General features: G+C 46.8%; 1 protein-coding gene across 1 annotated transcript; it reads left to right on the top strand.

Moving 5' to 3' along the window:
- Positions 1-10,727: 10,727 nt before the first annotated feature.
- LOC101763096 (ethylene-responsive transcription factor ABI4) lies at positions 10,728-11,495 on the top strand. The gene has a single exon (XM_004963802.1). The coding sequence runs from the start codon at positions 10,728-10,730 to the stop codon at positions 11,493-11,495; it is 768 nt and encodes a 255-aa protein (XP_004963859.1).
- The last annotated feature ends 1,925 nt before the right edge of the window (positions 11,496-13,420 follow it).

The raw sequence follows: 13,420 nt of genomic DNA, 5'->3' as shown, positions 1-13,420 counted from the left end.
TTGTGTCGCTTGGCCACTTCGGCCAATATATCTAATAAGGTCATGAGGAGGTGGTGTTGCCAAAATGTGAGTACCATCTAGTGCACCAATGCAATCTTTGAAATGTGGCATCATCCTACGATCATTACTGATCCTTGGGTGTGTAGTACTGAAATTAGGATCAATAGGTCTTATGTAGTCCTCGCACATAGCCACCACACAATTCAATACCTCCTCGAATTTTCTACTGATGGTCTCTTATGAATGGTTGAATATACCGCGTATAACCAGGAAGAACTGCCGTATAAGGATCACGGGATTACCACTCGACGCACTACTGGTGCGGAAGATGTAGATTTGCGTCGGTGCAGTGAAGACGATCACGTAGTCGTACGTAGTCGATCAACGTAGTCGTACGTAGTCGATCAACGTAGTCGTACGTAGTCGATCACGTCCAGCAGCTCCTCAGCAGCTCGTCCACGTGCAGCAAGATCGCCTCCGGTGCCGCGGCTCGTCGTCGGCTCGTCATGGCTCGTCGACGGCTCGCCGATGGCTCGTCCAAGTGCTGCAGGCGCAACACCTCCAAGGTATCCACACGTGCAGGGAGGAAGCGTCGCAAGCCGGACTGCTAGATCCGCGAGTTGCAACAGGCGAGGGCGTGGGAGGCGCGGCAGGTGTATTTCGCCAAAAGGTGTGAACCCTAGGGCGCCCCCACCCCTCTATTTATAGAGGTTCCTGATGGGCCTCTGGATCCGAGGCCCATTAGTACTCCTAAACCTAATCCAACTCGGATCAGATCCGAATTGGGCTTCCAGCCCCTTAAGTGTGTGACCCTATGGGTTCGGATACGTATAGACATGGCCCGAGTACTCCTACTCGGCCCAATAGTCAGTAGCGGCCTCTAGCAAGACGTGCCAACTCCTATACGCACACGAAGATCATATCAGACGAACCATCACAACATAATATACATGCTATTCCCTTTGCCTCACGATATTTGGTCTAGCTTCAAGCCGACCGCTCTTTCTCGATCCTGTGATTCGGAATCCCTTTGTAAGTTAACTCTTAACCGTACGTAGCATGGCCATGCATTTTCGGATCCGATCACTCGAGGGGCCCAGAGATATCACTCTCAATCAGAGAGGGGCAAATCCCATCTTGACTGACCATGTCTCATAGCATGCTTCTTGACAAACCCGAAAGCTACCTTTATAACTACCCTGTTACGGCGTAGCGTTTGATAGCCCCTAAGTAGGTCGATCCACATCTAGAATACATGCGACAGTCTCAGGTCTAAGGACAAAGCGTATATGTTGTTTAAAGAGAGAACTACTTCTCGTGTTGGGTCAGTCCTAGCACATGTCTCCACATGTGTCCACATTATTAGTTCAACATCTCCATGTCCATGACTTGTGAAACATAGTCATCAACTAATACATGTGCTAGTCTAATATTCATGTGTGTCCTCACATGAACTCCGACTAGGGACAACTTTAGAATAACCATACAAGTAAAGAGTTTCACATACAATTCACATAATTGCAAATCAATTCAAGTAGCCTTCAATGGATATTCAATGAACACAATATACAAATCATGGATACAAATGGAATATCATCATCTCTATGATTGCCTCTAGGGCATACCTCCAACAGTCTCCCACTTGCACTAGAGTCAATCTAGAAGGTACCTAATACCCATAGCTCTTACATGCGCATCATGCTTAGCCTGCGGGAGTGGTTTTGTCAACGGATCAGAAATGTTCAGATCCGTGTGTATTTTGCATATCTTGATCTCACCCCGGTTAACGAAGTCTCGAATGAGATGAAATCGCCGCATTACGTGTTTGTTCTTCTGGTGGTTCCTTGGCTCCTTTGCTTGCGCAATTGCCCCATTATTATCACAGTAGAGATTCAATGGGCTGGACGCATTCGGGAACACACCAAGCTCAATGAGGAAATTCCTTATCCAAACACCTTCCTTCGCGGCTTCCGAAGCCGCGATGTACTCAGCTTCTGTCGTAGAATCGGCCACCGTCTCCTGCTTGGAACTCTTCCAACTAACAGCACCACCATTCAGTGTGAACACAAATCCTGATTGTGACTTTGAATCATCTCTGTCGGTTTGGAAACTAGCATCGGTGTAACCTGTTACAACGAGCTCCTCCTCACCTCCATAGACAAGGAACATATCTTTAGTCCTTCTCAAGTACTTAAGAATGTTTTTCACCGCTGTCCAGTGACTCTCACCTGGATCAGATTGGTGTCTGCTTGTCATACTTAGCGCATATGAAACATCTGGGCGAGTACTTATCATTGCATACATGATAGATCCAATAGCCGAGGCATATGGCACTCTACTCATGCGATCCCGCTCATCAGCAGTCGAAGGACACTGAGTCTTGCTGAGATGTATGCCATGTGACATAGGCAAGAACCCTTTCTTTGCCTCTTCCATGCTGAACCGCTTCAACACTTTGTCAATGTAAGTATCTTGGCTTAAACCTATAAGCCTTCTCGATCTATCTCTATAGATCTTAATGCCCAGAATATATGCCGCTTCCCCTAAGTCCTTCATCGAAAAACTATTTTTTAGTGAAGTCTTTACGGACTCAAGCATAGGAATGTTATTTCCAATCAGTAATATGTCATCCACATATAAGATTAGAAATACTACAGAGCTCCCACTAACCTTCTTGTAAACACAAGACTCTTCTTCGTTCTTGGTGAAGTCAAACCCTTTGACCACTTCATCAAAACGAATGTTCCAACTCCTAGATGCTTGCTTCAATCCATAAATGGATCTCTGAAGCTTGCATACCTTTCCAGCATTTTTCGGATCGACAAAACCCTCGGGCTGTATCATATACACGTCCTCAGCTAGGTTTCCATTCAGGAAAGCTGTCTTGACATCCATCTGCCATATCTCATAATCGAAATATGCAGCTATAGCTAGAATAATCCGAATGGACTTAAGCATCACTACGGGCGAGAAGGTCTCGTCGTAGTCAACTCCTTGAACTTGTCGAAAACCTTTTGCGACAAGTCGTGCTTTATAGATGTGAACATTTCCATCCATGTCCTTTTTCTTCTTATAGATCCACTTGCACTCTATGGCTTTAACACCATCAGGCGGGTCAACCAAGTTCCAAACTTGATTGTCTCCCATGGACTCTATTTCGGATTGCATGGCACTCTGCCATTTTTCGGAGTCTGGGTCCATCATTGCTTCTGCATATGTCGCAGGCTCATCATTGTCCAACAATAATATTTCTCGCATTTCGCGGAGCCTTGCTGACCTTCGTGGTTGTGGCAGTGCTTCTCTTGCCATGGGTATCTCAACTTGTTCTGCTACGTTAGCATCACTCATTGATTCTTGCCCGATTGGCTCATCTTGAACTTCTTCAAGATGCACTGTCTTTCCACTCTTTTCTCCTTTGAGAAACTCTTTCTCTAGGAAAACCCCGTTCCGAGCGACAAACACTTTGCCTTCTGATCGGTTGTAGAAATAATATCCCAAAGTTTCCTTTGGATATCCCACGAAAATGCACTTATCCGACTTGGGTGTGATCTTGTCCGACTGAAGTCGCTTGACAAACACTTCACATCCCCAAATCTTTAGAAAAGACAAACTAGGAACCTTTCCAGTCCACATCTCATATGGTGTCTTAACTACGGATTTAGATGGTACCCTATTAAGTGTGAAAGCTGCTGTTTCTAGAGCGTATCCCCAAAATGACAACGGTAGGTCCGACTGGCTCATCATTGATCGAACCATGTCTAACAAAGTTCGATTACGTCGCTCGGACACACCGTTTCTCTGAGGTGTTCCAAGCGGCGTAAGTTGTGGAACAATTTCGCAACTCTTTAGATGATTGCTAAACTCGTGGCTCAAATACTCGCCTCCACGATCAGATCGTAAGGCCTTAATTTTCTTGCCACGCTGATTTTCAACTTCATTCTGAAATTCCTTGAACTTTTCAAAGGTTTCAGACTTGTGCCTCATCAAGTAGACATAGCCATACCTACTAAAATCATCAGTGAAAGTTATGAAGTATTGGAATCCTCCTCTAGCCGTCGTGCTCATTGGTCCGCATACATCACTATGTACGAGTTCCAACAAGTCTACTGCTCTCTCAGGAAATCCTGTGAAAGGCGTCTTGGTCATCTTGCCTAGCAAGCAAGCCTCACATGTCTCGTATGATTCAAAATCAAACGAAGTTAGAAGTCCATCAGAATGGAGCTTCTTCATGCGCTTTTCACTTATATGACCCAAACGACAATGCCACAAGTAGGTAGGACTCAAATCATTAGGCCGAGGCCTTTTAGCACTTACATTACAGACAGGTGAACCATCAAGATTTAAAACAAATAATCCATTCACAATGGGTGCAAAAGCCATAAACATATTATTCTTAGAGATCACACAACCATTGTTTTCACTCGCAAATGAATAACCATCCTCCATCAAGCATGAAGGAGATAAAATGTTTCGACTTAAACTAGGAACAAAATAACAATTATTCAACTCCATAATAAATCCTGACGGGAGGTGGAGTTGCATCGTCCCGACGGTCAAAGCAGCAACTCTTGCATTATTGCCCACGCAGAAATCAACTTCTCCTCTTTCCACGCTTCTACTTCTTATCATTCCCTGCATCGAATTGCAAATATGAGCAACCGATCCGGTATCAAATACCCAAGAATTAATAATTGTATCAGCGAGAAATATGTTGTCTATAACATTAACAACAAGCGTACCTGAGGTAGAAGTACTCTTACTTCCGCCGTTCTTCAACGAAGCTAGGTACTGCTTGCAGTTTCTCTTCCAGTGACCAAGTTCATGACAGTAAAAGCACTATTTGTCTGGAGCAGGTCCAGGTCCAGCTTTAACCTTGGGCGGTGGGTTTGGCTTGGACGTTCCAGCCTTGCCCTTCTTCTTCCAAGAATTGCCCTTCTTCTTAAAGCTGGGCTTGTTCTGTATCGCCATCACATGACTGGTACTAGCGCTTTTCTTGATGTCAGCCTCTGCTGTCTTGAGCATACCACACAGTTCATTCAAACCCTTCTCCATTCCATGCATATCGTAGTTCGAGATGAAGTTCCCATAGCTAGGTGGAAGAGATGAAAGAATGAAATCAGTGGCCAACTCTTGGCCCAGTGGGAAGCCTAGCTTCTCCAACCGTTGAGTGTAACCAACCATCTTGATTACGTGTGGTCCTACCGCTGCGCCTTCTGCTAGCTTGCTCTCAACAAAGGCCTTAGACACATTGAACCTTTCAGTCCTGGCCTGTGTTTGGAACATGTCTCTAAGCGCCACGATCATATCGTGCGCCTCATGGTTTGTTTCGAACTGCATCTGCAGCTCGGGTTCCATGCAAGCAAGCATAAGGCAGCTTACTTCAAGGTTAGCATCACATGCCTTCTTGTAAGCATTCTTAGCAGCAGCGGGTGCATCATCAGCAGGTTCTTCTGGTAGTGGGTTGTCTAGAACATCTTCCTTTTTCTCAGCCCTGAGAACAATTCTCAGGTTATGGATCCAATCCGAGTAATTTGTTCCATTCAACTTGTCCTTCTCAAGGACCGATCGCAAAGCAAACGGTGTAGTGCTGCTAGGTGCCATTTAATCTACAACAAAGTAATGCAAAATACACTAAGACAAACGTATCCATGATAGAGTAAATCATATTAAACTATTTTAACATAATCTACTCCCACTAAAATCAATATCCCTCTATTGAAACTTAGTGATTCAGGATCCACAACTAACAAGTCCACTAGTGAGCTTTAGCATCACCGCTAGCAAACAAGGTAGATCGGTAAGCAACTTTTGCTAATCATATCACATATGACTCCTGTTGTTGGGTGACATCCCCATGTCTCGGCGCCCAACCGTTATGCCCCAAGGTCCTTAACCGTTAAGATGACCTCGTTAAGCTAACCAACCCTTATGCGTGTAAGTGTCCGACACAAACCCGTCTAGTCAAGGAAAACTAGTGGTACCCTAATTTCATAGACCCACCACTAATTGTACAAGACATGGGACGGTGCAAGTTTTAGTTGGGAGGGCATACTAACTTAAAATTTGCGAGGGATCGTTCTACTTCTAACATCACAGCATGCAGAAAGTAAAACATAAACAGAATAGCATTCACACAGTTGTGACATAGTATGGCCCGTTTTCATATGGTGATCTCCATCTCCATAGAACCTGTTCACCATGGTGATCTCCATCTCCATGTTCCATGTGCGCCATCCTCCTGGTGATGAGTCCTCCAAGAACTAGAGCATGCTATTACACCTAATAGCTAGTAAAGAATCTAGTAATGAAGATTACATAGTTGCTTGGATCATCACAGATTGGTACGCAGACCATTAAATACAATAAAGTGACAACACATATGGCTCCTGCCGTGTTGCCGTACGCGCGACACGCAGGTCACGAATGAGTTACACACATGCATCACATACACAAGGGGGCCATACTGATCACAAGATACATGCATACATCCTGCAAAAGAGAGTTAGGTGTCCTAACGTTCCAAACTTCGGAGGTCCGAAACTCCATCTTCCAAGCCGAATTTGGGAAATCTAATTTCGTCGAAAACGGCAAAGCCATTGAAATTCATGTGTAACTTTTTCTGTAGATCAATTTTCGTATAAAAATCGCCTCGATCTGAGATCGTACCGAAAAGTTACGGCTGATTTACCGAAGCATACGCATACGGCAAAATCCCGACCCCGGCAGTAGATCCCATCTACTATTGCACATCTAATACGCCTGGCGTATGACCCTGGATTTCGATTTGACCAATCATATTGATCTTCGCTCACTGCAACTGGGTTTACGTGTATCACTTAACTCCGATGGCGGAAACCGACCGGTAGGAGTATGTCGTTACACTACCATTGCAGCAAGGGCACGAAATCAGGACATAGATCAAACAGAGAACTCGCATATCTCCATATGCACACATCCCGAATCCAAAATTAAGCAGCTACGGCTCTGATACCACTGTAGATATACGAGGTAGGCTACACTAGCGCAAATCAAAATTTCTACCGCGTATAACCAGGAAGAACTGCCGTATAAGGATCACGGGATTACCACTCGACGCACTACTGGTGCGGAAGATGTAGATTTGCGTCGGTGCAGTGAAGACGATCACGTAGTCGTACGTAGTCGATCAACGTAGTCGTACGTAGTCGATCACGTCCAGCAGCTCCTTAGCAGCTCGTCCACGTGCAGCAAGATCGCCTCCGGTGCCGCGGCTCGTCGTCGGCTCGTCGTGGCTCGTCGGCGGCTCGCCGATGGCTCGTCCAAGTGCTGCAGGCGCAACACCTCCAAGGTATCCACACGTGCAGGGAGGAAGCGTCGCAAGCCAGACTGCTAGATCCGCGAGTTGCAACAGGCGAGGGCGTGGGAGGCGCGGCAGGTGTATTTCGCCAAAAGGTGTGAACCCTAGGGCGCCCCCACCCCTCTATTTATAGAGGTTCCTGATGGGCCTCTGGATCCGAGGCCCATTAGTACTCCTAAACCTAATCCAACTCGGATCAGATCCGAATTGGGCTTCCAGCCCCTTAAGTGTGTGACCCTATGGGTTCGGATACGTATAGACATGGCCCGAGTACTCCTACTCGGCCCAATAGTCGGTAGCGGCCTCTAGCAAGACGTGCCGACTCCTATACGCACACGAAGATCATATCAGACGAACCATCACAACATAATATACATGCTATTCCCTTTGCCTCACGATATTTGGTCTAGCTTCAAGCCGACCGCTCTTTCTCGATCCTGTGATTCGGAATCCCTTTGTAAGTTAACTCTTAACCGTACGTAGCATGGCCATGCATTTTCGGATCCGATCACTCGAGGGGCCCAGAGATATCACTCTCAATCAGAGAGGGGCAAATCCCATCTTGACTGACCATATCTCATAGCATGCTTCTTGACAAACCCGAAAGCTACCTTTATAACTACCCTGTTACGGCGTAGCGTTTGATAGCCCCTAAGTAGGTCGATCCACATATAGAATACATGCGACAGTCTCAGGTCTAAGGACAAAGCGTATATGTTGTTTAAAGAGAGAACTACTTCTCGTGTTGGGTCAGTCCTAGCACATGTCTCCACATGTGTCCACATTATTAGTTCAACATCTCCATGTCCATGACTTGTGAAACATAGTCATCAACTAATACATGTGCTAGTCTAATATTCATGTGTGTTCTCACATGAACTCCGACTAGGGACAACTTTAGAATAACCATACAAGTAAAGAGTTTCACATACAATTCACATAATTGCAAATCAATTCAAGTAGCCTTCAATGGATATTCAATGAACACAATATACAAATCATGGATACAAATGGAATATCATCATCTCTATGATTGCCTCTAGGGCATACCTCCAACAGGTGTCACCTCCTCCGGTTCACTATCATCATCATTGTCAACTTCATCTTCATCATCAATGTTATGGTAGAAGTACCACAAGACAGATTTGTTTGAGAAGGTCCTGCACCACTAGAAGCACACCAATGATCATCACTGGTGTTACAAAGATCTTCGAATATAGTTCCCAACTTTTCCTCATTTTGGAGCCCACCGTTCTTGAATCTCGTACATCCCTTTATTTTCTGTAATGCAAGAAATAATTTTCAGTATGGAAACAAAGCATGCAGCAAGACAATGGAGCATTGCTAGCATGAAAAATAACTTGCACTTACTGCTGATGTTTCCTTCCACCAAGTCTTTGATATAACTATATTCTTTTCTGATTCATCCCATCCTATGCCAGTCTCCTCATGGTCAGTTGCTTGCAAGTTCCAAAATCAATTTTCAATTTGTCCCATTTGTTCTTGAGCTGTTTTCTAGTATACAGAATACCGGTCCTCTCATGGAACATTTGTATCACATTCTTGTAACCGGTCTTATTCAAATGAGTGCTTGAACGATTTCCTTTTTGAACTTTGTCTGCAAAAATCTCACAGACTATTCTAGTGTTCTCATCACACCAAGCGGCATCTCTATTGCTAATAAAATCAGTACCATAAGCACCAAATATCAAGTAACCTACACATTCCAAGCATGCTACAAATTCCATTTTCACAAAGAGATGTATGACACGGCATTCCATCTATGCTCAACGAATTGCTAATATGACAAGTATTTCTTACCTTGGATCGTCATTGCTAACGTCAACGGTTGCAGGGGCAGCAGGGACTGACGCTTGTGGTCTAGGTGCCCGGCCACCGCGTCCTCCTCCACGGCGAGCAGAGGCTCCTCGAATTGGCACCGCCCTTGCCTCCCTTGCCTCGGTGTTCTAGTTCTCGGCTGACGTCGGCGCTGACGGCGACGCTTCACCAAGATGCTAGAGAGCCACTCTGGCTCGAGAGCCGCGACTGCCAATGTGCTGCTCCACCAATCCGCCGCTCGCCATGGACACCCATCCTGGAAGCACGTCAGCGCCCACACCACAAGGGGGCCGTCGGGCCATGCTCCTGCGCCCGCGGTCGAGGTGGCCACTAGACTGCTGGCCCATGAGCCGCCATCCTGGTGAGCCACTCCCTGGCCGGTTGCCTGCCGCGCCGGCCCTTGGCCGGCTGCCGCCGGTCCGCCTAGACGCAGGGCGCCATCTGGCCCAGATGCGGAGGCTCTGGCGCCCCCAATCCATGAGGTTAGCCATGGTCGATCCGCTATTTTTCCCACCCAGAGTGGCCTCCCTGCGCGTTGGTGTCAGGTGCCGGAAGGGATTCATGGGGCACCGCCGTTTCTGCAAGAGAGGGAGCGAGTCGCGGTTCAAAGAGATGGTCGGTTGGAGATAGGTGGTGCGGTGGCATTTTTTATGTAATTTTGGCAAAATTCAGGAGCAATTATGTAAACATCGGGACTGGCCTGGGGGACGAGCCACACGGAGGCACAATTGCTTCTCGATAAAACATTTGCAAAGAAGCTAGCCATCGAAAACATTTGCAAAGAAGCTTTTCGGCACAGCTCCACCTAAAGCGGTTCCAGGAGCCGTTCCTGGTGCCCTGCCAAAAGAACCGTACTGAAGATTCGCTTCCGCCTATCGCGCGGGATCATGAATTTGGATGTTGACATGTCAAGCCGGAGGCTTCATTACTCCTATCCGTTGATGGCACTGGGAAATGGAGTTGACCGCTGCGTGCAGTCATTTCCAAGAAAACTTCAACCAAAAGTCGATGAGACGATGACAGATCGAGCGGGATTGGAAACACGAAGCAAGCGGCAATTTCGTTCTGTTGGATGGCCGATCGAAGCGAAGTGATGGATGATTCTCCATTGAACCGAGATCGTCATAGCTAGGCACATCAACTGATCAAGTCATCAGCACAGAGACGCTGCATGCATGAGCTGATGCCTGATGCAACACTGCACTGCACGTCTGCACGCACACAAGCCAGGCAGCAAGCAAGAAGGCAATTACTCCAACCATTTACCGCATGCATGGCCTCGACTGGCCACAGCCCACAGTGAAAACGCAAGCTTTTTTTACTCTCTCCTCCTTTTTCCACCAGACCACCACCACGTCCACTGGATGCTACTGCACTCTCTCTCCCCTTTATATATATTTGACCACCGCCCCTCTCCACCAAGCACATCCACCTCGGTCTCCATCCCTAGCGCTCTCGCCCCAAAGCACACGCCACAGCGCCACCACCCTTCCTCTCTCTCTTCCCCATCCCCCCTCTCTCTCCTCTTATACCAGCGCCGCTGCCTGCCCCCATGGAACCCAACAACCCGCCCCCAGCCGCGGCCGAGGCAGCGGCAGGCAGCGGCGGCGGCGGCGAAGGCCGGAAGGGCAAGGCGCTCAAAGGCGGGCCGGAGAACGGCAAGTTCCGGTACCGCGGCGTGCGGCAGCGGAGCTGGGGCAAGTGGGTGGCGGAGATCCGCGAGCCCCGGAAGCGCTCCCGCAAGTGGCTCGGCACCTTCGCCACCGCCGAGGACGCCGCGCGCGCCTACGACCGCGCCGCGCTCCTCCTCTACGGCCCGCGCGCGCACCTCAACCTCACCTCCCCGCCGCCGCAGCCGCCGCCGCTCGCCGCACCGCGCTCCCACACGCACTCCTCATCGTCCGCGTCCGCGCCGCCCGCGCTCCGCCCGCTCCTGCCGCGCCCGGCGCCGCCGCAACAGCACTCCGGATGCGCCGGTGCCCCCACGCCGCCGGCCTTCCACCACCACCAGTTCCAGTACCACCTCCTGCCGCCGCCGCCGCAGCAGCAGCTGACCCCGCCGCTGTACTACGCCAGCACGGCCACGGCGTCCACGGTGATAACCACGGTGCCGCCAATGGTGGAGGCGCCGCAGGAGCCGGCGGTCGCGCCCGCAGTGGGATCCTCTACGTCGCTACTGGAGCCGCAGGCGGGGACACCGGAGGAGGCTGCCGCGGAGGCGGGCTGGGAGTACAACGGCGACGAAGAGGAGGACTACGCGGCGGCGCTGCTCTGGGAAGAGCCCGAGCCCTTCTTCTGGTTTGATGTTTTCCTCAAGTGATGAGCAGCACAAGCACTTCAAGCCAGCAGCAGCTTGCTTGGCCGGCTTGAAGGCTTCAGAGAGCGAGGGTGGTCTTGGAGGCTGCTCATGCTCATGCATGCATGTGTTTGGGAGCAAGTAAGCAAGCAAGGTAGATAGGTTTACTAGCTAGGGTTCCTGATTCCTTTGTACTAAATTATCTTTAGATTTTCTCTCTCATTCTTCTTTTTTTCCCCTGGGGTTTGGTTGGGGTATAGTAATGTGAGGTGGTATTACTGGGAGGGATTTTGGGTTCACTGCTGATTTAATATTCGATTTGAATCGTGCCTGTTCCTTGCATGGATCCATCATGCAATGGATGCAAACTATTAATGATGGCATACATAAATATGCAACATTTTCTCTCTTTTTTCATTGTCTACATCTGTTTGTCTCCTTTCAATTTTCAAATAGTGAATTCGAACTACAAAATCCAGGCTACTTCGTTCTACTAGTCCTGACTCCTGATTTTGATGATGCTGTATGTTTTGTTTCCTTAGTCATGCATGGTCTCATGGATCGATACGATAACGATCTAAATGTGTCACTTAGTTGGTTTATTAATTATCCCTAATTTCTTCCAGTTTTCTCCAAAGTTGTTGCATGGAAATCTGGACATGTTATTCTCATGCAAAATCAGGAGTCATCGGTACCTATATGACTGTTCTGTCGGGTTAGATAATCAATATAGGGGAATCTATCCCGGCCGTATAGATATAATGCCCATCTTGTTGAGCATATGAATTTTATGTGATTTTTTTCTACGCGAATCATGAACTTACTATCTTAATTCGGATCTAGCTTGATGACGTTTGAACTTCTGAAAGCTATGTGTTTGCATAACACCGCTATGGTATTTTCTTTTAATAAAGAAAGCCACTCCATCCTTTTCCTGAAATTGTTTTATTCGTGACATTTGGCTTGAGTATCAGGAAAGTCTCCATTCTGTAATGCATGAAAACTTTCAATATATAGTATTCTTTGTTTGATCATTTGTTTGGGAAGAAATTATCCCGTCCTAGGGCATGATGAAAAATGGCAGCCTGGGTCATGGTCCAGCGGATATATACTCTACACAATAACCGTTGGATTTTTATTCATGTATCCCAATCTTGTGGCGTGCTGGAACCTTGAAAATCACACCAAATATATAAATATCAGAGATGCAATGTTTTCTCTCTTTCATCCTTGTCTATCTGCTGTCTCCTTTCATATAGCGAATTCGAATTACAAAATCCAGGTTCCTTCATTCTAGTCCTGATGACTCCTGATTTTGTTGATGTTCTAAGTTCTGCTTTCTGTACTATGATGCATAGTCATTCTCATGCAAGTCATGGTGTCATGGATTGATAACGGATGACCGTAATTTAAAAAAAGGGTATAACTGTGTGATTTTGGTTTTTGCACATGGGGTATTTAAGCAAATGACTTTGTCTGAGGAATATTTAATTACTTTAGTGGGTTCATTGAATTTCAACCCATAGCCATATATTCAGATGCAATAAATTTAAGTATCTGTAGGTGTAGCCTCTCTTTCCCTTTTGTAGTGAGTTCTTTGAATTCCTTTATATCTAATTTGTTCCAATGTTGTTGCACAGAATTTTGGATAAAGAATAGTCTGGCTACCATACGATAGTTATGTTGGATTTGATATATATATATATATATATATATATATATATATATATATATATATATAATTAATATAGAGGGGATCAGAATCAATCCCACATATGTATAATAGCTATTTTGGTGATCATTCTATGAGCTTTATGTGATTTACTATCTTTACCTTGGATCTTGATGATGTTCAAACCTTTGAAAGACACCACTTCATACTTTGCATACCACAATGATATGTTGTTTTACATAAAGTAACCACTTCATCCTATTCCTGAAATTGTTTT

Source organism: Setaria italica, chromosome III (assembly GCF_000263155.2).
Source record: "Setaria italica strain Yugu1 chromosome III, Setaria_italica_v2.0, whole genome shotgun sequence".
NCBI classification, from domain to species: domain Eukaryota; kingdom Viridiplantae; phylum Streptophyta; class Magnoliopsida; order Poales; family Poaceae; genus Setaria; species Setaria italica.
This window is presented reverse-complemented; position numbering and strand designations above follow the sequence as displayed.

Excerpts from the sequence above, each read along its gene's own strand:
- LOC101763096 (XM_004963802.1), top strand. The coding sequence starts at position 10,728 with ATGGAACCCAACAACCCGCCCCCAGCCGCGGCCGAGGCAGCGGCAGGC.